Source organism: Manis pentadactyla, chromosome 10 (genome assembly GCF_030020395.1).
Source record: "Manis pentadactyla isolate mManPen7 chromosome 10, mManPen7.hap1, whole genome shotgun sequence".
In the NCBI taxonomy this organism is placed as follows: Eukaryota; Metazoa; Chordata; class Mammalia; order Pholidota; family Manidae; genus Manis; species Manis pentadactyla.
The window spans coordinates 128,694,075-128,720,317 of record NC_080028.1 but is presented as its reverse complement, the minus strand read 5'-3'; the positions used below and the strand labels follow the sequence as shown (position 1 = coordinate 128,720,317).

The 26,243-nt window shown below is 57.9% G+C and overlaps 1 protein-coding gene across 17 annotated transcripts in view; it reads right to left on the bottom strand.

Annotated features, from left to right (window-relative positions):
• The window catches only part of TSC2 (TSC complex subunit 2), a 34,723-nt gene that overhangs the window by 6,603 nt on the left and 1,877 nt on the right, over positions 1–26,243 (bottom strand). For 5 of the 17 annotated variants that reach the window (XR_008992347.1, XM_036915967.2, XM_036915969.2 and 2 more), the window contains exons 3-31: positions 25,540–25,626; positions 23,893–24,003; positions 22,919–23,063; positions 21,781–21,898; positions 21,274–21,322; positions 20,738–20,863; positions 20,360–20,433; positions 19,215–19,341; positions 17,895–18,038; positions 16,872–17,009; positions 16,217–16,320; positions 15,793–15,874; positions 14,575–14,730; positions 14,092–14,208; positions 11,031–11,153; positions 10,207–10,313; positions 9,840–9,987; positions 8,512–8,634; positions 7,970–8,104; positions 7,065–7,254; positions 6,172–6,265; positions 5,915–6,017; positions 5,514–5,608; positions 4,210–4,338; positions 2,723–2,887; positions 2,329–2,478; positions 2,079–2,191; positions 1,467–1,661; positions 166–369 (exon numbers count right to left, since the gene is read on the bottom strand). Coding sequence is in view for 16 of the 17 variants with exons in the window: in XM_036915967.2 (XP_036771862.1) it covers positions 166–369; positions 1,467–1,661; positions 2,079–2,191; positions 2,329–2,478; positions 2,723–2,887; positions 4,210–4,338; positions 5,514–5,608; positions 5,915–6,017; positions 6,172–6,265; positions 7,065–7,254; positions 7,970–8,104; positions 8,512–8,634; positions 9,840–9,987; positions 10,207–10,313; positions 11,031–11,153; positions 14,092–14,208; positions 14,575–14,730; positions 15,793–15,874; positions 16,217–16,320; positions 16,872–17,009; positions 17,895–18,038; positions 19,215–19,341; positions 20,360–20,433; positions 20,738–20,863; positions 21,274–21,322; positions 21,781–21,898; positions 22,919–23,063; positions 23,893–24,003; positions 25,540–25,626 (3,652 nt within the window). In the remaining variant the exon portion in view is untranslated. Of the gene's footprint in view, positions 1–165; positions 370–1,466; positions 1,662–2,078; positions 2,192–2,328; positions 2,479–2,722; positions 2,888–4,209; positions 4,339–5,513; positions 5,609–5,914; positions 6,018–6,171; positions 6,266–7,064; positions 7,255–7,969; positions 8,105–8,511; positions 8,635–9,839; positions 9,988–10,206; positions 10,314–11,030; positions 11,154–14,091; positions 14,209–14,574; positions 14,731–15,792; positions 15,875–16,216; positions 16,321–16,871; positions 17,010–17,894; positions 18,039–19,214; positions 19,342–20,359; positions 20,434–20,737; positions 20,864–21,273; positions 21,323–21,780; positions 21,899–22,918; positions 23,064–23,892; positions 24,004–25,539; positions 25,627–26,243 lie in introns of those variants that run through there. The other 12 variants (XM_057487821.1, XM_036915968.2, XM_057487825.1 and 9 more) reach the window with 6 other exon arrangements.

The window sequence follows — 26,243 nt, the reverse complement described above, 5'->3', positions numbered from 1 at the left end:
CTTCTGCAGGAGTGGGCCTGGCTCCCAAACGTCAGGGTCCTCCCCCAGGCAGCCTCCTCCCATGCCTGAGGCTGGCGGCGGACAGGAAGACTCAGGGACCCCAGCCCGGACGCATCCCCACTGCCGTCGGAGGGCGCGCACCAGATGGGGTCCAGCAGGGCTCACCTGTGTTGGCACGGGGCGGCGCGGGGGGCCTGGCCGAGCCGGCTGCGGGCACCGACAGCGACTTGTACAGGGCCGTGTCCCGGCGCTCCTTGAAGCGCTCTGCAGCCATGAGAGCATTGGACAGCTCCTGCAGAGGCATGTTGTTGATGTCCGAGGAGAAGGGGCTGAGCGGGTTCTCCAGGCTCATGAGCCAGCTGGTGTTCCCTGGGCAGGGCGAGCAGAACCACTCAGGCCTCAGCCCCTCCCGGGCAGCCCCCACCACCCTGTCCTCCACAGGCTTCCTTGTGCCACTCAGGAAGCAATGGCAGCAGGGAGGTGAAAGGCAAGCCTTGCCCCTGGCTGGGGGCCCCAGGGTCAGGGAAACACCTTCTGGCAGTCCCCTGCTTCAGCACATGAGTAGCCCTGAGGCCACAGCAGTCTGCCCAGGGCGGCCTCGGAGCCACAGGGTGGAGGAGGCACCTCAAAGCAGCAGACTCCTCCCAAAAGAGGGGCCTAGGAGGGGCACAGCTGGGGAGGCTGCTGGGCTCCATCCTCTCCCTACAAAGGCCCAGGGGCCCACATTGCAACTCCACCTTCCTCACTGAGCACCCTCATGTCCTGAGCAGCTCCCCAGCCCTGTCAGCCTCCTCCAGCCCCAGGGCATTCTCACCCGCCTCTCCCTCCCCATCCCCCATGGCCTTCCAGCCCAGCACTGGAGGCCTCCATGGGGGCCAGTGCCCGTCGTCCCTCTCCTCCTGCCCCTTGGTCACCTCTTGGGCACAACTCGTTCACACTGCACTCAAAGCACCTCCCAACCCTTAGGCCTTGGCTTGAATCCTTCCTTTTGCCTGAAAAGCTGTAGGTTGTTGTGTCCCCTAAAATTCACACGTTGAAGCCCAGCCCTCAGGGCCTCAGGATGGGACCACATCTGGAGGAAGGCCTCCAAAGAGGTGACTAAGGTAAAGTGGGCCCCACAGACGGGCCCTAGTCCCCTCTGCGGCCTCACGAGAGGTCAGGACCCAGACAGGCACAGGCATGACCCTGTGAGGACGAGGGGGGGACAATGCCCAGGAGAGAGGCCTCGGGGGGACCATCCCTGCCCACACCCTGACCTCGGGTCCCAGCCTCCGGGACGGGAGGAAGCACGGGCTGCTCTGCGGGCCGCCGGCCTTTGCTGTGGTGACCAAGTGAACTGGTAGTCTCCCCACGTAGTGCCCTGGGCCTCCACCACTCTTACGCTGGGAACAAAGCCCCTGCCCTGAGCTGCCTGCTGCTGCTCCGCATCCGTAGGGATGACTGTCCCACACCTGTGGGACTCGTACCTGTGGGCCTCCGGACCAAGATCTCTGCCCAGCCCTGGGTCAGCAGGGGCACATAAGCTGCCAGATCAGTCTGGGAGCCGGCTGCAGCCTTCTCGGGCTTGCCGACCGGTGCAGTCTGTGAGGCCGGGGAAGGGGCACCGCTGGGGACATGGGAGGCTGGGGTGTCCAGGGCACCGACACGAAGGCCATGGCCCCCTGAAGAAAAGGGCAGGAGGGCTGGTGACCACCACCCGCCCAGCACAAGGCCACCAGCACAGACCTGGCAGGCCCACCCAGGGCCCAGCAGCCCCTGGTCCAGCTCAGCCCTCCCCGGGCACGGCCCTCATAGGCACTGGCCACGTAGCACCAGGGCAGCAGTGCCTGCACTGGTCGGCCCACGGCTCATTCCCACCGAGGCAAAGGAGCGCCAGGGCCGAGCTGGGCTGAGGGTGCACAGACCGGCTGAGAACAGACTCATGGCGAGCGGGGCCACGGCCGTGCAGAAGCGTCACCCCACTCCTAAGACGGGGGCTCTGTTGTTCAGGAACCGGGCCAGGCCTGGGGCCAACCACCTTGTCCCTTGGCTCCCAAGGACCCAGAGAGGCACGTGTGAGGGGCGAGGCAGAGGCTCACCGGACATGGAGCGGACCCGGGCCCGGGCCCCACGGTGCACCTGTTGCCCAGCCTGGGACTCCAGCTTGGCTGGCGCCTCCTTTGTCTGTCTCACACGCTTGCCGTGGTCAGAGCTGAGGGCAGAAGGGTCCACACGGCACGTAGCTGAGGTGCCCGTGGGCTCCAGCCAGCACAGCACCACCCCACGCAGGCCTAGCTCAGGATACCCACCACCGGGGCTGGGCAAGCAAGGGGCAAAAACTGCAGTCACCTCAACTCTGGGCCACGCTGCAGCTCTGAGTCCAGGCCCAGCAGCGACCGGGTCCCGGTCCCCACACTTGTCGTCACGGTGACAAGCTTGTTCCCAACCAGCCAGGTTTTGGTCCTGCCACCAGCCAGGAGGAACTCTCCCACCGGAGACCTGAAAGCAAAGCGGCATTAGCCACCCGACCTGGCAGGGGCTCTGGGTGGGCACTGCGGCTCCCAAGGCCCCTGACCATGGCGCACGGTGGGCCCCCAGCGCCGGAGGAGCAGGAGCCTCGGAGGTGCACAGCCGCCTGGCCAGGCCAGCCCCCGGGAAGGAGGCCTGCACGCCATGCCTGCTGTCACTACTTGGGCCACATGCAGCCACAGACCCGCCCCAGCCCCGGGAACCTGGCCTGCACCTCTTGGGAACCGCCGTGAAGTTGGAGAACACGTATCTTGCCATCATGTCCAAACATGTTTCCGTGAGCTCCAGGTGGAGATTTCTCAAGTTGTCGTCAGCCTGGGCCATGGAGTTCTCATCTGCGGACCCCAAGCTGGCCCCTGTGAGGGACGTCTGGATCCTGCTGGGGGAGGGGGTCGCAGCAAGGTCAGGACATGGGGCAGGACTGTCATCTACCCCCGGGGGCCAAAGCTCAAGGCATGCATATGCTGAGAGGGCCGCACTCAGAAGGACCCCACCAGGGCACAGGACCAGCGGAGCTACAGCTCAGCAAACCAAGTGGACATATCATCCCAGACCAGGGGTAGGGGCTCAGGGGAGGGACCCGGGCCTGCTCGTGGGAGCAGCAGCTTAAGAGACAAGGGGGAGAGGGAGGACATCCCCTCACCCAAGCACAGGAGAGCTGGGTGATGGCTTTGTGGCAGAACAGTTCAGTCATGCAGAGACACAGAGCCCACGGGATGCACAGACAAGAGATTGCATTCTGCCCACAGGGCCACCCCCGCCGAGGACAGGGAGGGTCCGGGCTTGTGTGTTCCTCACCCTCACACTTGGGGCGCTGGCCCCACATGCACCCATTGACAAGAGGAGGGGCTTATGGAGGTTTAATCGTGATGTAAATCTCACAGCCCCTCTGCTATGTGTTGTTCACAATAAAGTATTTGCTGGAGAAGCTGAGAGCAGCCTCACTGAGCCCTGTCCCCAGGCAGATCTCACTCAGCAGAGGCCAGCCTAAGGCTGGAGCCAGGCCCCAGTGAGGGGCCTCCAGGGGGGGGATCCCAGTACCCCACACAGCGCGGCCTGGTCAGCACAAAGCACTGACCCCCGAGAGCCCACCCTGTCCCCACCCCCAGCAGGAAGGGGTGACCCAGGCCAAGCTCCTCAGGACTCCAGGCTGCCCCCTCCCCACTGCTCTACACAAAGCGCCCTGTCCCCTTTCAGCTACAACAGGAAGCAGACTTTCCTATAAGACAAGTCAGAGGCAAGGTCTACTGGAGGGTATGAAAAGCAAACCCTAGCTGTGTCCCACCCGCCTTCATGGCACTGCTTTAATTTGCAAAGGCCCCTGACGTCTGTGGCCAGGCCTGCAAGCAGCAGCCACTGGACACCAGCTTTCTCAGAGGGGCCACCTGCTTCAGGCTCCCCAGCCAGCCTCTGAGGATGCTGTGCAGCCAGCCCATGCTTGGACCAGGCTTGGGGACAGAATGCAACCTTTCTGCCCCTCATTGCCAGGCCCCCCGGCTCAAGGGCTGGGCTGTGCAGGAAAGGCCCCCGTGGCCCGAGGGCTGCCAGTCGGGCTCTGGCTCTAGCTCTGGGAAGGCATGGGCAGGTGGCGAGGTCATGCAAGCAGCCCCATGCACCGCCACCCAGGTGCCCCCGCCTGGCAGCGCCACCTCACGGGCCAAGTTCCAGGGTCTGAGCCCCCCGCCCGACAGAGCCCACTACCTGCGGACCACATGTTCAGACACACTGATGCTGCGGCACCGGAAGGCATCGGCTGCAGAGCTCTCCTTGAACTCTTTCACAGGTGGGGAGCCATTCAGGCCTTGTTTGGGGGCTCTGGCTATCCTCAAACTACCAGGTGAGGAAAGGAAGCCCAGGCCCCAGAGAGCCCAGCTCCAGAGGGAGCAAGCCATGGAGGATGGGGAGGGAAGGCCACAGGCCACAGGGTCAGGATGGAGAGCCCATGGGTGAGATGAACAGAAAACCATGCCAGAGCCAGTTAGCAGGGGGAAGAAACAGAAAACAAAAATGCATGAAAATACATCTCATAAACACGACGGGAGAAAAAGTAAGGTTTCACGCACAATACCGAAACAAAGAACATTAGTGCAAATTAAACGTGTGGATAGCACCACACGGCAGATTCCAGGCTGTGCTGACCAGGTGTCCCGCTCACCCCCCTGGAAGGCCAGCATCGCCCAGCTCAGGCACCAGGAGACACTGAGGCCCTGAAGGTCAATGTTCAAAGGAGCCAGTTCTGAGTCTGAGGCGCCACCAGGAGCCCGAGAACAGCTTTTGACTTTAGGTCACACTGACCTGGTCACTCTGGAAAATGCCGTATTCCCACCTAGGGAGGGCCAAGACAAAGCTCGGGCGGGAGAGTGGGGTCGGGAAGGGTGGGAGCTGTTCAAATGAAATGCAAACGAGAACCAAGGCCTAGCACAGATCCTTTTCAGGTTTGGCAAAAGCGGCTGTGATGGTAAAGAGCGTGTCCCCTGGCTAGCAATGGGCCAGGGACTGAGCTCTGCAGGAAGGGGTGGCCCTGGCCCCAGGCTCAGCTCACTGCAGGGCCATAGGAAGGGTGCCTACGGGTCTTGGGCTCCTCCCTGCCCAGACCAGGGGCTGTTTCTCAGGAGTCACAGCAGCCCTGGAGCAACCTTAGGCTTGTTCCAGGGACTCAGACCCAAACCAGATGCCCTCCAGCTAGCACCCGGACCACCAGCTCAGCAAGTCTGTGCTCAACACCTAGGCAGGCTGGGCCACAGGCCGCAGCGCCAGCCCCTCCAGCTGAGTGTGAGGCCTTACTGGCCTTCATAGGCTGCCCTGCCTCAAAGCCCCAGGGCACCTTCGAGCCCAGAATGGCCTGCACGGGGGGCACACCCTCAGCCACATCTCAAGTCCACTGGCTCACCCAGGGCAGCTGGTCAGTCCCAGGACCTGTATGCACCAGGCTGGTCACAGATCACAGCGTGCAGGCCTGCCCTGCCCCACTTCGACACCCAATATGCCCACGGCAGGCCCCGCACCTCTTGGGCCTTTCATTGAGACTAGTGCTCCGCGCTCTGAAGCTGTCCTTCTCAGGGGTGTCATCAAAAGACAGGAGGACATTGGAACGCAGGCCCTGGCAGAATGGAGCAGAACTGAGCTGCAGGACGGGGTGACAAGCCCGTGAGACAGCCACATGCTTCTTCCCTCCGCACCTGTCAGCCCCACCCAGGTGTGCTGCAAGTCTGGGATGAGCTGCAGGCCCAGAACAGAGTTGGCAGCTCCTGCCTCAACACCAGCAGTGAGTCAAGTCCCAGGGGTACTGGCTCAGCTGAACCCAGGCACCCTGATAAGAGTACTAAACACATCCCACCTCTCTCCCTTGCCCATCACCCTGCTCAGCCAGGGACCACCCGCGGCCAAGCAGGTCCCACCGGCCCACCTTAGTGATATAGGGAACGAAGTCCTTCCGGAAGGGCAGGCGGCACCTGATGAACCACATGGCTATGACGTGATGAGCCAGGCACACAATGTACTGATTGAACCTGTGACAAGAAGAAAAGGGAAGTGCTAGAGCCCATCCCAGGGGACAGACATGCCGGAGCCGGAAGCCAGGGTCAGAGGTTCCAAGGCCACAGAACCCAGCTGGCTTTCTGCTCCGAGGCCTGGCCACGGCCACGAGGGTGGGCCAAAACTCACTTGGAGGGATTGGTATATGGCAGAGAGATGGCAAACACACTCGCGTACTGCTCTGCTGCGAAGTTCCTGTAGAGGTGAGGCAGCCGGGCCAGAGCTGCAACACAGGGGACAGGCACTAAGGGCCGAGACAAGCCGTGGGGTCCCACACTGCTGCTTCCGAAAGCCAGTGCCACCGTTCTGACCCAAGAGGGCTGCTGAGGAGCACAGGCTGCGGTCCACCCAAACATGGCCTTCCCCTCACCCTGGGCCACGGCTCTGAATTCCAAGGCTGGCAAACTGTGGTCCCCAGGCCGGACCTGGCCAGTGGCCTGCCTTTGGTTGTTCTACAACCTAAGAATGGATTTTACATCTTTAAAGGGTTGTGAACAAAAAGAACATGCAGCAGAGGCCATATGAATCCCTCAGACATGCTGGTGGCCCCACTCTGCCCCTGCTGTCCACTCTCCACAGGGCAGAAACACACCAGGGCACAGGCAATGAAGGGACGCAAGGCACTCCACACTCCTGGAGTCACCATGTGAGCGGACAGTCCGCACAGCCCCTCCAAGTTGTAGTGTGTGCCTTGTTGGGGATAAAGAGGCAGCTGAGAGCCAGGCTAAGGGTAGGTTTCTGTGTTATTTAAACTAACACTAAGGGCAAGAAAACAGCTGCTACCAAAGACCAGGAAGGACAGCATTCAAGGCACAGGGGCCGGATGTGCAAAGGCCCTGAGGCAGCAGAGGGAGGCTGTGCCCAGGTGCCTCATGGAGGACAGTGTGTCTACATGCAGCCAAAGAGGTCACAAGATGGTGCCAGAGAAGCCAGGACAGGTTACTCTGGGCAGGGCACAGCCCCCAACTGAAGAGTCCACCCCACAGTCTCACTCACACACACACAAGGCCGCAGACACTTACTTGACAGGAACTCAAGAAGTGGAATGGCCATGCTGGCTGTGGCTGAGATGTGCGTGAGCTTCACAACCAGGACGGGCAGCGCCTTGATGATGACGTCGGGCATCTCCACGCTGCAGGTGGCCAGGGCCACCACGCACTGGCTGGCACAGCGATGGATGAGGCCTTGCTCCAGACAGTACACCAGCTCCCGCTGCAGGACAGCATGGCGGCCTCTGACCTGGGCCACCACAGGCCAGCCCTCTGCACCCCTACCCGTAGACAGCCATGCTGGTGAGCCAGCTCCCTGAGTGTGAGAGCGGCAGAGCCACCGGCAGCTGACACCGCCAGGCTGACTGGACCAGGACCTAGAGCAGGCTGCGTGACACACTCTAAGCCTTCGGGTCCCTGGTCAGTAAGGCAGTGACAGCATCAGGAACGGAAATATAGTAGTGAAAAGGACAGCAGAATAAAGGAAATGGGCGTTACCATGTACGCTCTTTGTACCTCACGACAGGTGCAGACGTAGACAGAAGGCAGGGGGCCCCACGCCAGGCCACCCTCTCAAAACAGGCCCAGCTCTGCCAAGTAGCTTGGCACCCACCCTAAAAGTGCAGCAAGGCCAAGCCAAGCAATACTCCTCAGAAAGACAAGACACTGCCCGTGGGGTCAGGAGAGGGCCATCCCAGCGCTGCACTAAGCCCACACCCCCAAGATGACTCACAAACACCAGTGGATTCAAATGTCCACAGTCCCAGGCCAGGCTAGCAGCTGGGGTCACATAGGGAAGCAAAGCCAACTCCCTGGCCTAGCAGCCACCCAGGTCAGGAAGACGTTGGGCCTGTCTGGTTATAGCAATAACATCCCGGAAGCCAGGCTTTCAAACGCCAGGTCCTGCAAAGCTTTCCTGTCCCTCTTGTATCTGGTACCTGTCTGGTTTTGTCCAAGTATTTATGGTAAGAAATTAATGCTGTCAGCACAGGAACCACGGCCAGATGCAGGTCGGTTCTGGAGAACCCTTCTGGGGTGCCTCGGAGCCGCTCGAGGGTCTTGGGGCCTGAAAGCTAATGACCAAGGCTCAGGTGTGAAGCACTGCCAGGTGGTGAGGCTAACTGCTACCTGGTCTTTCAGAGGGGTAGGAGGGTGCCCACTGTGCCGCTCTAGGGACAGAGGAGATGTGATGCGCATGTCACAGGAGCCCCACAAGGAAGCCAGAGACAGGACTCAAGCCCTTCACTAGGGACATCCGATTAGGAGGACAGGGTACCCAGAGGCACAACCTGCTCTCCAGACAGGTCACATCCCTGAAGGGCCATCTGTCTCCTCAGTGTGCCCCAGGGCCTCCAAGTCTTTGGAGGAGGGAGGAGCTGTGCTGCGGCCCCGCCCCTCCCACCACACCAGAGCCCCAAGACAGGTCTTGAAGGCCACACAGAGGGGCGCAAGGGCCTGAAGCAGAGGGACGCGGCTTTACCATGGAACAGAGGGCAGAAGAGAGCTGGTCAACGCTGCACGGAGAGGTGAAAATGAGGACCTTATAGCGCAGTGACTCGGGAAGCTTGCCGAGCACAAGCTTCAGCACCTTCCAGTCGGTCTCCTGCAGGAAAAGGGGTTGGCCAGGGGGTGCGGGGCTGTCTGGACCCTCAAGAGGAAAGTTGGGGTTTCAGAGTTTGAAGCTGTGCTTGGAGCTGGGTGGATAGGGAACCCCCAGACTCATTCTCCTATTTGATGCACAGACCTTGGCTCTCCGTCCCTACACCTGCAGGAGCAAATGCCACTCAGAGAAAGTCGGCAGCTGCCCTCCAGAGACCAGGCTGACTGGGAAGCCCAGCACAGAGCTGATGCCTCCTCTCTCCTCTCAGCTGGACCTGGAATCTCCACACACTTGACTCCGCCTTCCCTGCTCACGCCCCGGTGCCCCAGAGGCCGCCCGTCTAGGGTCCTGACTGATGCCCGCCTGGAGCACAGTGAAGGCACAGTGGGAGGAAAGCTATTATACTGGCTCAAAGGGGAAAGCAGCGAGTGTCCCTCGATGATCCAAAGCCCGGATACCTGTTACAGGACCACGATGGACCCAGGGCCGCAGCACAAGGAGGCACATCGTGGCCCCACCTGCCTGCCCACGTGCTGCACCAATGGCCACGGATCCCAAAAGCCTGTCCCAGATTCCAGTTATGACAGAGGCTGTGAGACTCTCAGGAAATCCCCGATGGATCCCATCAGTGCCAACATCTGGGGCCCCAGGGAGCCTGGCCCTGCCTCCCCATCCAGGCCCCAGCCCTGCCCGGGGCTCACTGCTGACCACTTCTCCTTCACTGGCCCCTGTTAGAGTGCAGGACTGAAGTCTCACACCTCCACGTCTCTGCCCCTGCTGCATCTCCCACCAACGGAACCCCCTCCCTACCCTACTCCAGGCTTTACTGACTCCTGCCACTGGAAACTTCCCCACCTTTCAAAGCCTCACCTGCCACTGCAGGTGCCCGCAACCAGATGGAGCTGCACCTCCCTTTCAGTCTCCTCAGCCTGTCTGTGCCCCCCTGAGGCATGCCCTGCTCGGAGATTCCAGGAGTAAGCCTGCAACCCTTAGTCTGGTACCGAAGCCACCCTGTGAGGCAGGCAGCAATCCCGTAAGTTCGGCTCCACACGGTGCACAGTGCGTGGCTACGGAGCTGCCATGGAGCCTTGGGCTGCCACCAACCCAACCAAGGTGGCAAACTTCCCACAGTCACACTGTGCACTCCGGGCAGCACCCCTCAGTGCTCAGTCTGACAGGAGCGCAGCCCCAAGAACCTGCCGCCTCACCTGCTTCAGACACCGCAGCATGACGCGGAAGAGTGGGCAGTAGGGCAGTGAGCCGGGCCGCACGGTGGGGCCTGCGGGCGCTGGGCCCGGGGGCCCGGTGGGGGGTGACAGGGGGCCCCCAGCCTTTTCAGAGCCCCGCTCGGGCTCCCTGTGGAAGCGAAGGCCAAGAGGCACCAAGGCTGAAGCCCCCACTCCACAGACGCAGACCCCCAGCCCCAACCCTGGGCTGCCATCAGAATCCCTCTGGGGCTTTCCTGGGATACGCCAGGACCCCCAGGGTGCAGGGCAGCTAGCTCCACCCACCGGGCCCCTGAACCCAAGGCGGCAGGACTGGGGTGGTGGCGGTGGGAGGCACAGGGCCGCGTACGTGTAGTCACAGAGGCAGTACGGGCTGAACCTCACGACGCCATCCTTGTTGGGCAGGCCAAGGCGGCGCAGTGAGTCCGCTCGCAACAGCAGCAGGAAGTCAAAGGCCTACAGAGAAGAGCACAGGGCAGCACCCAGACTATCCGCTCCGGCCCCTGCCCCTGTGCCGTGGCGCTGGGCAGTGAGACGCAGGGCTCACAGCCTCCTCCCGAGAGCCCACAGGCTGGGATATGGCCACAGCAGCTGGACTACCAGGGGCCGCTGGGCCCGCCCTGGGACACAGGGGATGGGTGCCCCGCATGATGGCTGGACATCACGACCCAGCTCCAGGAGCCGGGAAGCAGCCCTGCCCAGGCCATCATCACTTCCTCCAGCCAACGACGACCAGTTAACCGGGCTTCCCAAGTGACAGGACTGCCCCATCAGGCAGAGGCTTTGGGAGGGATGAGTACTTGCACCCCAGGGACCTCTGCTCAGCTCAGAGCAGTCTGTCCAGCCCCACCCCGCCCACCCCAACCTGCCCTGCCTACAGGCTCCGCAGTCCCACATGCGATGGGGCCACATGCCACCCTGAAAGTTGGTGCAATCCCGTCTCTGTCCCCATCCAAGGTGTGTGACTCAAAGGACATGCCACAGAGACAGGAAGATGCAGCAGCCTCTGGGAAGACCTCAGCCTCCCAAGGCCATCTACCACCTCTCCAGCCTATGGTCAGTGCAGCTGCCAAGATGGGCAGCTACTGCCCCCCAAGGGAACCCACCCGTGGCCAGCCCCAAGGTGTGGCTGGACTCTACCGCAGCCACTGACCACTGCCCCTCCCAGCTTACCTGCAGCCGAATGCTGCTGGCGATGGGCAGGGTATAGCTGTGCTTATAGTGCAGCTGAATGTGGTTGACAAGCATCTCGTACACACGCGTGGCATGGCTGGCAGGCAAGGCATACAGTTTGGTCTACAGAGAGAGCATGCTGGTCACTGCAAGCCAGAGGCCAAATGTGCCCTGGTGCCAGGGGGAGGGACTGGGCCTGGTAACTGGCATCATCTACCACTCTTCTAAATGCAGACCCTTCAAGCCGCAGGTCCACCCCAGGGGCTTCCGCACTCAGCACAGTACCACGTGTGCACTTAGTAATGACCAAAAAAATGACTAACAACACTCTCTGCCCTTGCTTCACAACACACGTAGAAGCACTACCCCTGCCTTCCACAGACAAAATAAAAAGAAGGGGCAGTTTGACTGTCTGGCAATGCAGGCCATTTCAGGAAGGGCACCAAGGACTCGGGACGTTTTGGCGGGAGGCAGGGAGGGAATGGAGCTTTGGGCTGTTCGCTGCTGGCACGCTTCAACTGGACACATGTTACTTTTTAGTTATGAAAAGGGAAAAGAGTACAGACACCTCAAGACAAATGCTGGGCACAGAAGCCACAGGGCATAAATCTGCAAAGAAGTGAAAAGCTAACCTTTTCAAACAATAAGGCTTCTCTCTCACTTACCAACTTTACATTTCCCTGTATGGCCCCGGAAGACGACTGGTTAGCCAGAGACGGGTAAGATTCCTCAAGGGAGGAACAACCTAAGACAGGCACGGTCGCAGGGGGGCCATCAGGTGAGAAATTGGGGATCAACAGAGGGGAGGCTTAGAACCTCACCCCCCGTTCTGAGAGAAATCTTCTGCATCCGTGGATGTTTTATTGCCCTGGTCTAGCTTGGATTAACACATAGTCTACAGGCACACACCTGATCATCTACATTTGCCCTCTTACAGCACTAAACTATGTTTTCTACCTTTATCTTGCATCTACCTACCACTTCAGCATTTTGTTAAAAATAATAATAATAATAAGGGAGAAATGTGGGATTCGCATTTAAATCAAGTATAAAAATCAAACGAATAATCATATCTGACTTGATTGTTTACAGTTCGTGATGCGTGATCAAAACTGAAGGTTTCTGTGATATGACTGCCCTTGCACTGTTCACCATGTAAGAACTTATTCACTATGTAAGAACTTGTTCACCATGTAAGAACTTGTTCATTGTGCTTCAGAAGATTGGAGACTGTTGAGAATTAGGCTTGGGGGCTGATTAATGATTGTGCATTGAGCCCCCTATACAGAATTTTATTGTAGCTAACAACCAGTTGATCAATAAATATGAGAGATGCCCTCTCAAAAAAAAAAAAAAGGGAAAAGAGTACAGCCCTGCCCAGGACTTTTTCTCAACCAGGAAATAGCTCGGTTCTGGTGCCCCAGCCCTCGGGTCAGGGCAGGACTTTCAAGTGAGGGCAACACACTGCCCCTTCTCCCTCTTGTGGTTGGGCACCTGCAGGGCACAGGTGGTCAGCACACTACCTCACACGGCTGGGGACCAAGAGCAGAGGGTCCTCAGGAAGGGATACCAAGGAGGTGCTGTCCAGCTTCTACCAAACACTTCAAATTTCACACCAGAAAATAAAAACCCAGCATATAAACCTTTTGGGAAATTGTTCTATCTGATGTTTTATGAACTAGAAGTTTTTGAGTCAACTGATTCAAACGTCACATTTTACACAATACTGACAGTGGCAAGGGAACTGAATTGACATTGTGATGCTTTGAAAATCGGTGACCAAGGTGTGGCAGCCAGCAGAAGGGATGCAGTCACACCCAGCTGGGGCAGAGGCTGCCGTGGACACAAAGGCGTGTGGCCACAGCCCCAGCAGCCCTGGGCACCACGCAGTACCAGGGAGCACAAGGACAGCCACCACCCAGCAGGGTGAGCACAGTGCTGGGAAAATGGGGATGTGAACATGTGCAAATCATCTAACTGATTAAGGACTTATATCCAGGATAGAAAAACTCTTACAATTCAATAAAAAGACAAACAGCTCAATTACAAAATGGGCAAAAGATCTGAACAGACATTTCTCCAAAGAAATGTACAAATGGCCCTGGTACATGAAAGCTGCTCCACAGTTATTAGGGGAAAAAATGTACATCAGAACCACAGTGAGTTATTGCTGCTCAGAATGGAAACAGGCAGCTAGTCAAACGACCATGCAGAGAGCTACCGCTGGGCCCAGCAACTGCGTGCCTAGGGGTCCACCCAAGAGGAATAAACACAGCCGCAGAAACAGACCCGAATGCTCATTTGTAGCCAAAAGGTACAAACAACCCCAGTGCCAATCAACTGATTGCAACGGACATGCAAACTGGTGTAGCCCACACAGTGGGGTATTATTCAGCCATGAAAAAAACAAAGAACTGACCCGAGAGGACTCTTGAAGACATTACGTGCAGTGACAGATGCCAGACACAAAAAAATCACATACATTAGGATTCCATTTCAATGAAATTTTCAGAAGAGGTGAATTCACAGAGACAGAAAGCAGATGAGTGATTGCCAGGAGCCGGGGCTGATGGGGGAGAATGGGGTGTGAGTGCAGATGGCGCTGGGGTACCTCAGGGTGATGAAGCTGTTCTAAAACTGTCTGTGGTGACAGCTACACGAAACATTCTAAAACCAATGAATCACACACTTCTAATGAGTGAGCTATATGGCACGTGAATTACACCTCAATGAAGTTAACAAACAAAAAGTGGGGCTGCAATAGATGGCTTCCGGCCTCAGCTGCTACAGGTAGGGCCAAGGACGTGGTTCCGGCCCTGACTCAGGGGAGGCCCCACAGGCTGGCTCCGGCCAGGCCTCACCCACCTGTCCCCGGGGGCTCTCACCAGGTCCTCCCGGCCGCGACAAGGAGTCAGGATCACACCCAGGCTGCCCTCTGCAATGCCCAGGGGGTGACCAGGTCTCCCAAGGGATGTGTCCCCGAAGACCAGCCCACCTACAGGATGCAGCTGGTCGCCACACCCTCCCAGAAGAGCAAAGGCCACCCCTCCCAGAGGCCAACCTGCAGGATGACCAAGAGCCCCAGGACCGCTGTCTTCACGTCTTCCAAGGAGGCTGAGTACGCCGCCACGTCTCTTTCCTCCAGCTCGGGGGGTGGAGACAGGGAGCGGCCAATCACCTTCGGAGAGATCTGCATCTAAACCCCCAGCTCTGGGCTCCCTGCAGCAACCCTCAGACCCAGAACTTCCGTCAGGGATGACCTTCCCCTTTATTCCTCAAACGGGAAAGTGCACTCCACACTCCTGCGGGGCCATTCAGAAAGCACAGAACTAAAAGGCAAGGTGCTGGCTGTGCAGGATGCTGGCCCTGAGCCCCGTGCCCAGCTCCTGTGAGACGAGGCCACAGCCTCCTCCCCACACTGCCCCTCCACTGGGAGGAAAACCGTGCCTCTGAGACCGAGCTCCAATTCTGCAGAGATCAGGGACAGAGGCTCTAGGGGTCGCCCTGCAGCAAGGCACCAAGTCCTGGGCCTAGCGGCTCTCACCTTCTCAATGACATCCAGCAGGCTGTTGAAGTGGTGGGTGTGGCAGCCTTCAGCCAGGTCGACCAGCAGCTGGGTGGCCAGCTTTCGGACTTGGTGATCTTTATCCTCGGGGATGTGGCAGAGCTGCGAGATGACCACTGAGTTTATCAGCTCCTCCTGCACCAAGCACAAGGAGGGCAGGGGAGCCATCAGTGGCAGAGGCCAAAAGGCAGCAACATGTCATTCAAGACGGGGAAACCATGGTAGGGATCTGTCTGTGTTCTGCACACCCCTGGGCTCAGAATGATGACGGCTACACAATGGCCCAAGCAAGCACGGGCTCATACATGAGGTGGCAGGGACCCCACATGCACTTTGTCAATGACTGTCACAATTAAGAATGACTGTACGTGAAATGCCCTCTGTGTGTGTGCACTGGGGATAGAAAGACTTATCCCCAACATCAGTCTGCTACAATGGGACAGCGTGGCAAGAGCTTTCAGAGGCAGGTACACACACCACAGGAACAGAGGGCAGGATGAGACTGACCCTGATGTGAGGGCCTTGCCCACCCAGAGGGGCTTCCTGGAAGAGGCGGCACTGAGCTAGACTTAAGGGGGCTAGGAGTCCAAGGGACAGAGATGTAGGTAGAGGGAAGGTGGAGAGGGTAGGAGGGGGCAGCAGGTCCCAGGAACACTGGGAATCCTAGCAAGGCCACGGCACAGAGGTGTGCTAGGAGGCAGGGGAAGGCACACACAGCCTGATGCGCATCTCCTAGAGCAAAGGGCATGGAGGGCAGGGGTGCACTGATGATCCTGAAGGACGTGTGGACTTGGCCGCACACCTAGTAGAAGATGGAATGGAGGGGAAGGAAGACTGGCAGGTAACCTGGTGATGGGGCCGGGGTCTGAAGAGTAAGTATGAATACAAAAACAGAAGGAAATCAGCACCACACAAGACTTGTTGGGAAGTCTTTTCTGTTCCGGGTGATAACCAGGCCCAAGCTCCCCAGGGGTTGCAACAGTGACCTGCCCCACCCCACTGGCTGCTCAGCTGCACCTCCAGACCCAGCACAGGCCTGGCAGGGCACCTCGGGATGAATGATGAGCAAATCTAATGGTGAACAAAGCCTTCTGAGAAAAGCCTGCTCACAGGGGTGCTTGGCAGACCCCAGGGGCTCACAGAGCCCACCTTCACACCTGCTGGGCCAGGGCCCCCCGCCAGCCCCAGGACATGCACCTCGTAGAACTGCCTGTTGATAAGCAGCACGAAGGACAGGACATCCAGCACCTTGATGCGCACAGCACTGCGGGACTCATGCCTGGGGGTGAGGGCACAGTTGCTGGGGCTACGGGAGCCAGCTGCCAGCCCCAGGCCCACCACCTCAGAGGCAGGCGAGACCAACCCTGGCCCAGCTCCTTGACCTCCAGACCAAGGCCTGGGCAAAGGGCTGGGGAGCTTGGCCCTCAGAGACACCATCTTTCTGGACAACCACTCCACAGGAGGAAGGAAGCGCAGAGGCCTCGAAGGGCTCTGTCCCACTGGAAAACAAACCTTTTTCTGCTCAGTGAGAACTGCTACTTTCAAGGACCAGAAAGGACAGCAGTGACCCAGTGTCCTAGACCCAGGCCCAGGGCCCAAGCAGGCCTCCAGAGGCCCCTACCTGAAGAATCGCTCCATCAGTGACTGCAGATTGTGAATCCAGCCATCCTTGGCCGGATGGATCGACTGAGCCCTGTAGGTTATTAAGTTTAAGAGGGAGGACTCCTGTCAAAAGAAAACCTGGAGTCAAGGGGCCACTCAGCCCTTCCTGTAACACGCCCTGTGCTGCTGGCCCCGGGGAGGCCTGCTCACTGAGACCCGCCACCTGAAGGCCTGGCTGGCGGAGCCCATGGGACAGAGGCCCTCCTGGCAGCAGTGAATATTCATTTAAAACCCACATCAAAGCCTTCACGTCCAGGTGAGCATTTCTGGCATGAGGGCTGCCTGGTGCCTGAGAGCAGATACGCCACACAGCAGCATACAAGGGCTGCAGGCACTCTCCTCTGCACAGGCAGGAGCCTGCTGGTCAGGCTAGTGCCGCGCTCTAACCCCTGCGTGCGCAGCTGCCCACATCCTGGCAGACTTCACTAGTGGAGCTCAAATCCCGGGAGAGCAGGAGCCTGCTGGGCCCTGAACTCACATAGATGTGGTCTGAGACCCGCACAACCAGGGCTCCCAGAGCCGAGCAGCACGCCCCTCCTCTGGTGGCCTGGCCTACACCACCTCCTTGCCCGGCCACCAAAGGCCCACTGGGCTGGGGGAAGAGGTGGTCTTACAGGCCTCTGGTCTGCACATCTCTCAACAAGCTCGAAGTATCTGTCCCTGGAGCCGTGGAACTCATTCTGATCACAGAGCTCTTCCACAGTGGTCAGCAGGTCGTGGGTGCGGCTTCCAAGCTCCGGGCTGCCCAGGCCCTGCGCGTGAAGGCAGAGTTACACAAGAGTGACTTCGGCACCCCCAGGAATGCAGCAACAGAGGCCATGGCTTGATTATGCTGCATCTGGGCACCCACTCAGGCCTTCCCGCTGGGCAGGCAGCAATGACCCCCAGGGTGCTGGGACACGTGGGGCAACCGGGGCTATTCCTGCCTAGCTGGGGAATGGTGGACCCAGGGATTCTGGCTATGCCCATGCAGCAGGCCTCCAAGAGCCCAACCATGAATACACTCCTGCCTCTGCAGGCTCACAGGGCTTCTGGAGGCCCCAGCAGGACGACCTCCCGGCCTGCCGCTCCTGAATGAAGCACTGCCTGGCCAGCCAGTCAGTGACAATGGTCTGAGCCAGCAGTCAGGCCCTGAGGGACAAGAATCCAGTCCTTCCTCCCTGGTCTGGCCGCCTGCCCACTGCCCACCCCAAACCTGAGGGCCTAGCCCCGAGCCCAAGCTCGCTGTGGCCTCGTGCCCTCTGCCACTCTCGCATCAGCGTGTCCTCTTCCCTGCTGCAGCCAGTGCTGTCCTCGGAATGAACACCCGAGCCATAGTTGGCATATTAGACACTCTGGGAACTATCTTCAGGGTCCACACTTAGAGGCTACAGAGGTGACGCTGGTGTGTTACTGTTGGTCTTGATCAACACCAGCCCCACCCCCATGCTCAGCTACTACACCTTCCTGATCCAAATGATGGAGTGGGTTTGGAAAAACCAGCAATCTTCAGTGAATGAGTCGACACCACTTGGAACCACCAGAGAACACAGCCCAGAAGGCTCTGACAGAGGGTCCCGGATGTAAGGCAGGGCCCTCTGGCATGCCAGCCTGAGGCGTCAGCCCTCCCCATGCCCACAGCCTTCTCTCCACCTCACCTGGAGCTGCTGAAGCAGGCGTTCAATGATGTCCAGCAGAATGTCCCACGTCACAGCCTGGAGCTCCCTCCTGTACTTCTTGATGAGTCTGGTTATGGACAGTACGATCTCGTAGGACACCACCTCATTAGGACAGGTCATGGCCTGAAACAAGTGGCCCGGGGGGCAGGCAGGGTCAACTACTCCTTGGGCACCCTTAGGAAGCTCCGTCATGTCGCCCTCAGAACCCAGTGTAGGATGCCTGAGAGGGCCTCGCTCCCCTCAGTCCCCAGACCACGGAAGAAGTATCTTAGGAGCCCAGAACCTGTTTTCTATACTGGCTCCAAAGGGCCTGATTGAGCTAGACCCCTAACTTAGAGTTCCAGGCCCCCGGCTCCTTGGCCTTGTGGAACCTGAAACACATGATGCAGGCAGGGCAAAGCATGCCTCCACAGCCCGCAGCGAGGGCACAGCAGGGGGCAGCTGCCCAGCAGACCGCATGGCCCTGCACACCACACAGCTCACTGGGTCAGGACGGGAATGGTGTGGCCACCCAGCTCACCAGGGTGCTGGGACTACATAAAAACATGCCTAGATGGAGAAAGACAAGTGCCAAATGATTTCCCTCATTTGTGGAGTATAACAATGAAGCAAAACTGAAGGAACAAAACAGCAGCAGACTCAGAGACTCCAAGAATAAACTAGTGGCACCAAAGGGGAGGGGTGTGGGAGGGCGGGCGGGGAAGGAGGGAGAAGGGGAGTGAGGGGTATAATGTTTCGTACACATGGTGTGGGGGATCACAGGGAGAACAGTGTAGCACAGAGAAGGCACATAGTGGATCTGTGGCATCTTGCTGCACTGACGGACAGTGACTGCATTGGGGCTTGGGTGGGGACTTGATAATATGGGTAAATGTAGTAACCACACTGCTTTCCATGTGAAACCTTCATAAGAGTGTGTATCAATCATACCTTAATGAAAAAAAAAAAACATGCCTAGAAAAGTGCTCCACACTGCTGGGCACCACAGAACAGAAGCTGTCTCAGGGGCCTCCTTCTAGAGCGAGAGTGGTTACTGCTTGACAAAATGAACCTGTCAACGGGAAGAATGCTATGCCGCCGGGGGACCTCCAGGAGCTCTAACGCCGACTCGCGGGAGGTAATATCCCTAAGGTATGTCTGCTTGAAAATAAAACCTTCAGTGACCCTAAAGCTCAGCCCCAGGGCTGGAAGTGCCAGCACAACCCACAGCAGAGCCCTGTCTGAGAGGCCTGTGCCCACCTGGACCAAGGGGAGTGCTCCAGCTCCCACCAGCTCGCCATAGTGCAGAGACTGAGTTACCTCATAAAACGACGGCAGCACGGATGTCGGAGAGTTCTTGAGAGAATAGAGTCGGTGGGCTCCCCAAAGAGCCATACCAACGAAAAACACAGCTCCCCTCAGCAGTGGGGCATCCTCCATGTAGGCTCTGAAAGCATTCCGGAGAGACGAGACATAAGCAGAGCCTGGGCCCAGGCTCCTGGCAGCCTCCCCAGAGCCCCTACGCTTACGGGGCAGAAGCAAGGCTGGGGAAGGGGCTCTGGGCAGAGCACACGGAGGCCAGCAGAGCTGGTTCGTTCCTTCATGCGTTCACTCAGGTCATCACTGCCGAGCACGGAGCCACCCCGACACCAGGGCATGAAAGTGAGAGAGACAAGGCCCTCAGCCTCCCGGTGCTCAGAGTCTAAGACTCGCAGGTGTCAGCCGAAGGAGCACATGATAAATGCCAAGTTTCTATCTCAAATTACAGCTAAGAAGGAAAGCCATAGGATATGACAGCTAAGGCTGCTCAGGACTGTCAGGGAAACAGTGACCATGATAAGATACCAAGGAACATGCAGAGAAACTGGACCAAGGCAGAAGGACATCCCAGCAAGAGAAGAGGGTACATGCAGAGGCCTGTCATGCTGGGGAGTTTGGTTTTTAATCCTGAGCCACTGCAGCCTCTGGGAGCCACTGCAGCCTCAAGCAAAGAGTGACAGTCAGATCTGTGTTGGAAAAGAGCAGGTGGCTGCTAGCAGGAGGAATGGACTTGAGGAGGCCCAGAGTGGGTGCACGAGACCAGCGAGGAAGGGAAAGCCGAGGGCCAGGGGCAGAGGCCTCCTAGCGGGCAGATCTGAGCTGTCTCACGGGGCAGGAGCAACAGGACTGTGAGGGTATGGTGGTGGGAGCTGAGGGCCAGGGCCCTGGGGCAGGGTGAATGGTGAGGCAGCCCCACTGGAGGGGAGCCAAGCATGGGAAGGAGGTCACGAGTGCAGTTCTGGACATTCTGACTTGACTGACAGGAAGAGGGGCAGGAGATGAGGGGCACGAAGACATATACCCGACTTCAGGGTGGCTCCTTGAGCAGCCACTCAAGGGACAGAAGCCTCCCAGGTAGGCATGCCAGGCCAAGCCTCCTTGGGAAGGCTGGGCAGCTCCTGGGGCAACCCGGCCCTGGCACTTGCCTGTCCTCCATGAGGCGACACATGTTGTAGATGGCGCTGTGGCCCAAGTGGGTGCCCAGTAGGTTGCGCATCAGCTGGGAAGTAAGATGCAACATCATTTGAGACAAGATGGTCCCAGCCCTGGGCCCCGTGTGCCAGCCTTGCACAGCCACTGCCCGGAAAGCATCTGTGTCCAGCCAACACTCCACTGTCTCCCACCAAACTCGTGGGCAGCTGAGTTCTCAAAACACCACAAAAGCCTCAACCTCTGCTCAGCCGCAGGGTTTCCCCCAGCAGGCCATTCTCTGGACACCCCGAAAATCAGATGACCCTTCTTTGAAGGCAACATGGCCTCGGACCACCACGTGCCTGCCCTGCCCTCACCCAGGAGGAACCCACCTTCCAGCAGGGCCCACACAGCTCCTTGGCGTTGACGGTGCGGCACAGGGTGACAAGGAAGAGGGTCAGGCTCTCGGCAGGCAGGCAGTTGTAGCAGACCACGGCATCCAGCACCTGCAGGGAGACCTGGCGGGCACAGGGGCGGTCATGCCAGCCCTGCCGACTCCTGCGGGTGGGGTGGTGACAGCCCCGGCCCCTCCCCTTCCTCCTTTGGCCAGACTACCGACCTCCCCACTGCCAAAGTAGCCTTCCTTGGACCCACAAGTGCCAGGGGGCGCCCAGAGAACACCTCTATACCCCACCATTGTGGGCCCTCCCCTCCCCAGTGTGACCCCATGGCAGAGGCCATCCCGTCATCCCCACTGACAGGAGGAAGCCCTGAGGCTCCCAGCGGCTGAGCAGCTTGCCTGGGGCCACGGAGCCAGTAAGGGGCAGCACAAGGCTTGACCCCAGAGCCCAGGGTCTCACCTGCTCTGCCACCTGACCTTCCCAGAAGGGGAGCAAAAGAAGCCATTCCTGGAAAGGCAGCTACTGACCTCTATGTCCATGGAGGACACAGTCTGGACGCACAGCAGGCAGATCATGCTGTTGAAGGAGGCACAGAGTCAACTGAAAAGACTTTCCTAGAGGCTGTGTAGCTCTCTTTTACTTCCTGATGATTCCACACAGTCCGTTATACAAGTGGTCGTCCTCCTCTAGGGCTCCACTCACCACAAACAGGCGGGAGCCGCTATGCCAGCTCTGGGCTGGGCACACAGCACCACCAAGACCAGACCCTGCCCTAGGGACATCATGGAGTGGTTTGAGAAAATGACAACAAAAATCTTAACAAGTAAAATATCAAGTAGTATTATACATTTGTTAAAAATAGCATACTGTACCGAGTCTCAAAATAGCAACTTAAGTGAAACTCGGCCATGGGCACTTCCAACTTCTCCATTTATCTGATAGTTTCAACAGCTTTATTTACCCTGCAGAACTGAACTAAGGACCCAAGACAGTGGGACTACAACCAGAGCTATGTCTCAGCATTCTCTCCTTACTGGACCATTGGTGCGATGTACTCATCGAGGTAGCAGCTGTTAAACTTGACCAGGTTCACAAGCACCAGCAGGAACTCCGAGGACAGGCCGACGTCCATCCACCGCAGGACAAACTCGGCTGGGGGGGAGAGGGCGGCGGTGTGCTTCCTGAGCGCCTCCGCCCCGGGAAGCACAGCTCACTCCCCTGCACTGCTGGGCACAGCATCCGTCCCCATGCTATGGCAGGCCAGCCACCCCCAGGCTGACGGAGGCTCAGCTGGAGCCCAGGCAGCTCCGCAAGGCACAGACTCGGGAACTCAGCAGCCCCGGGGTGGGTGCACTGATGGGTCTGGGCTGAGAGGCGAGAGCAGTGTTTGTGCACCCGACACTCAGAGCACTGACACCGATGCTGGGGTACAGGCGTCACTGGGGAGCATGTTCAAGAGGCAGATTCCTGGCCCCTGCCCACCCTGAGACTCTCTCAACAGAGACAAGCAGTGCTTGGCTGCTAACCAGATAACTCTGGACGGAAGACCTGACCACGGCCCCTCCTCTGCACCTGTCCTGGAGGCAGACTAACAGCTGAGGCCCGGTTCTGGGTGACAGACACCAAGGCCTAATTCAGGTTTATTTCTTCCCCTTGTCCCTCTTGTTCCCACAGTGGAGATATAAAATCTCACGAGTCACAGAAACCTCACACCATCAGAACAGGGAGAGAGGACAGCAAAAAGGAGAGCGAGAAGGGCAGGCCCGGGACATGGAGATGACCAGGAGGAAGATGCAGCAAGGCACACCCCACCCTCGCCACCGAAAACCGTAGGGTGCTCAGATAGGTCGCAGCCTGATGTTTCCTTGCTCTCCCTACAACAGAACTCAGACCACTCCCTACCCACCTAAGAGGCCCACCTAGGCCCCACTCCCCAGGGGCTCGAGCCAGCAGGTCTGGAGTGAAGCACAGGACTCTGCATTTTTAACAAGCTCCCCAGGAGATTCAGGTGGCTGATCCAGGTTGTGCACAGGTAAGCAGACGTCATGGTGCGGCGCCCTCTGGAGGCCATGCCTGTAAACTGCAGCACTCCGGGGCCCAGCGGTCTTCCCGCATCCCAGGCCTCACATTTGATCACCAAGACAAGGGAACCCTCACACCCGTGGCACCCACCCAGTTCCTCTTCCAAGTACGTGATATGTCTCCCGTTGTCCGTGAGGGCCTTGAAAACTTCCAGCCTTTCGTGGAGGTCTTCACTGGAGGGGTAGTCCTTGATGGCCTTAAAGAAGAGGGCCCTGAGAACGCCCAGGCGGTCCCCCTGAACACAACACTGTGGGTCAGCAGTCCTGCTGGGACCACTGGCCCCCTGTGCTTCCCACGCAGCTGTAAGAAGTCCAGAAAGTGCCACGGGCTCCAAGACTCCCAACCCTGGGGCCCTTTCTCCTTCCCACAGGAACTAGCTGGAAGGGACAGACTGGGGCTGTCTGATGGCTCAGGGCGGGTGTGTGTGAAGCACCGACTGTGAGTCCAGCTCTGGGCACGGTGGGGGGGCACAAGGCAGGGACAATGCGACCCCAGCCCCCTGGGGGCTCACGACCCAGGGTAGATACACTTGTTCATATCTTGACAACACAGTCTAACTGTGCTGAGAGTGGAAAGGCCTCTCCAAGCAGCTGTGGTGTGAAGCAGTGGAGGAAATGGGTGGAGGCTGGGGGTGCCAAGATGGCCTGTGCACCCCACGAAAAGCAAAGACCAGTGTGGCTGGAGCCTAGGAGCAGGGGGCAGCAGCCTGGGGAGAGTGGTGAGGTCAGCAGGAACAAGACGACCTCAGCTCACTTGTACTGGCTCCGCCCTCATCATTTGGCAAGAACCACCTCACTTAACTCCTCAAAACACTCCAGAGAAGGAACAAGCGTCCCAATTTCATAGCAGGGGAGGTGAAGCCTGGGGGCTCCAGTGACCTGCCTGGAATCACACAGGTACGAAAGGCGACACAGGGATATGCCCACTCAGGCAGTCCAGCTGCAGAGCTCCTGGCGCGCTCACCAGAGACACGAGTCTAAGCGTGGCACCGCGGGAAGAGTCAGTGGGCCCTCAGCCCACACATCCATCCCAGCTCCACCCGGCACAGACCCGCCACCCCTTACCTGCCCCTGCACGATGGCCTTCAGCAGAGCCAGCACTGCGTGCCGGGCCTCGGGAGGCCGCTCTGGCTGCAGCAGGTCCGAGACAGCCTTCCAGAGTGCCTCCACGGCATGCTGCCAGAGAGACGGGACAGCAATCAGGGTGTGCTGGTCCCCTCAACTCAAGGGACAGTACTATGAGCAAAGGACAGAGCAGAACAAAGGGGTCTTTTGAATTAGAACTTGCTCCTCGAAAGCCCACTGCCATGTGCCTATCACAGCCCATGGTGAACGTGAGGCTGATGAGAACAGCTCCAAGCTATCAAAGCCTCGGAGGTCCCTTAGCCCTTACCAGGCCACAGGCCGAGGGGAGCTGCTCTGGCTGCCCCGAGACAGGCAGGGAGTATCTCGCAGAGCTCGCTCGGGCTCTGGTGGGGAAAGTCACTGGAAGAGTCTTGGATCAGGAATGCCACAGCAGCCGCCAGGCCAGCACCCCGACCCGGAAGTCCTGCTCCCTGGCTCCCCTAAGTCTACAGAGAGGGCGCCTTGGTACCATACCCTACCCTGCCGCTGCTGCCCAGTGTGACCGGCCAAGGACTCTGTGAGACTTCTGAAGTCCTCGTCCCCTAAGCCTTACCAGAGTCCCAGAGAGGAGCTGGTCCTCACAGCCACCCAGAATCAGTTTCTTTCATGTCACTTTCTCTTTTCCACACTGACCCTTAGGTTCCTTCCCACAAGGGTTCTCAGACCATTTACCCTTCCCTGGGTTCACACCTCTTAGGAGGTGACTAAAATGTCTTTTAAACATTATCTGACCAACTCAGATTACAATGGAATTTTCACCTCTTTTGCCCCAATCACAATACTTCTACTGATGAAACCTAAGCCTCAACAACACCCCGACACAGAGCCTCTTGGCCCCCTCTGTCCAGCCGATGGTAGCTCAGCCACAGCTCCCTTCCCTACCTACACAGGCAACTTAATCAATGCTGATGCCTGTTTTTACATTTATCTTTGGCAACGTGCAACCTGAATGTTTCAGAGGGCCTGCAAAAAGTTGTCACTCTCCCCTCTCCCGTGGCAGATTTGAATCCACTAGGTGTGGTGTTCATGTCTCCTCCTCAGTCACTCACATAAACTTGGGGCAAGGCAAGGGCAGAATCCTTGACAGTCTAATTACAACTTCCCACTCTGTGCACAGCCTGGTAATATCTGGCCAAAACAGGTTAGCACTTATGTCTATAAGGCTGCTTGTAAGTCTACCACTGACCGGACACCTCTCCCAAAATGATGCCAAGATTGGTGTGCTGAACTGCTCTCTGTGAAACCACACTCTTTCCTAATGTGTCTCTATTTTCCCTGTCCCTGGACCTATGACCCAAAAGGGTAAGAAAGTGTGCATCTCTTTAGGCTACTACAAACCCCTTCTCAGAGCTGCTACAAGTCTTGACCCTTTTGCAGCCTGCTGTGATGTGGGATCAGCCCCTCATGGTTGTGCTCAGGACATTTCCAGGAGCTTCCTATCATTAAAATAAAGGCCAAACTTACTAAAACTGTGCTTATGTGTTCATTAGCCAACTTAGCTGTCAACCCAACTCCTAGAAAGAACCTAACCAGACCTTTAATTGGCTTGTGCACATCTCCCCAGCAGTCCCCTTGAGACAGACTTACCTCTTCAAATGTCTTTGTCTTTGCAACTTCACAGATCTGCCCTATGACCCGGATGCGGTTGTGGAGGCCACATTCAACACTCAGTTCCTGGAGTGAGATGAAGGGGGGAAAAGGTGCCTGTGCTCGGGCCACGGGTCTGCCAGGCTGCCAGGCACAGGTCACCTTGAGGACCGACCGTCCTGCACTTCTCACCCTGCAGACTTGCCGCCAATCATTCCGGGACCAGGGATCACTAAGCTGACCACTCCATCTCAGTGGAGTGAGAACAGACTTCTCTTTTCATGACTGCATTTTTTTTTTATAAAACTCACGTAACATAAAATCCACTATTTTAACAATTTTGAACTGTTCAACTCGATTTTTAGTATATTCACAATGCTTACAACCACCTCTACTCACTCCAAAATATTTTCATCATCTGAAAAGGAAACTTCATACCCATTAGCAGTCACTCCCCATCCCCTGCCTCAGGCCCTGGCAAATGCTGATCCACTTTCTGTCTCTATAGATTTGCTTAATCTGGACATTTCATGAAAATGAAGTCAGATGACATTCGGTCTTTTGTGACTGACTTCTTTCCCATAGCATGTTCTCAAGCTTCAGCCCTGCTGCAGCATGTATCAAACTTCATTCCTTTTTCTGCCAAGTAATACTCCATCATATGGACGCAGCCCATATTGTTTATACATTCACCAGCTAGTAAG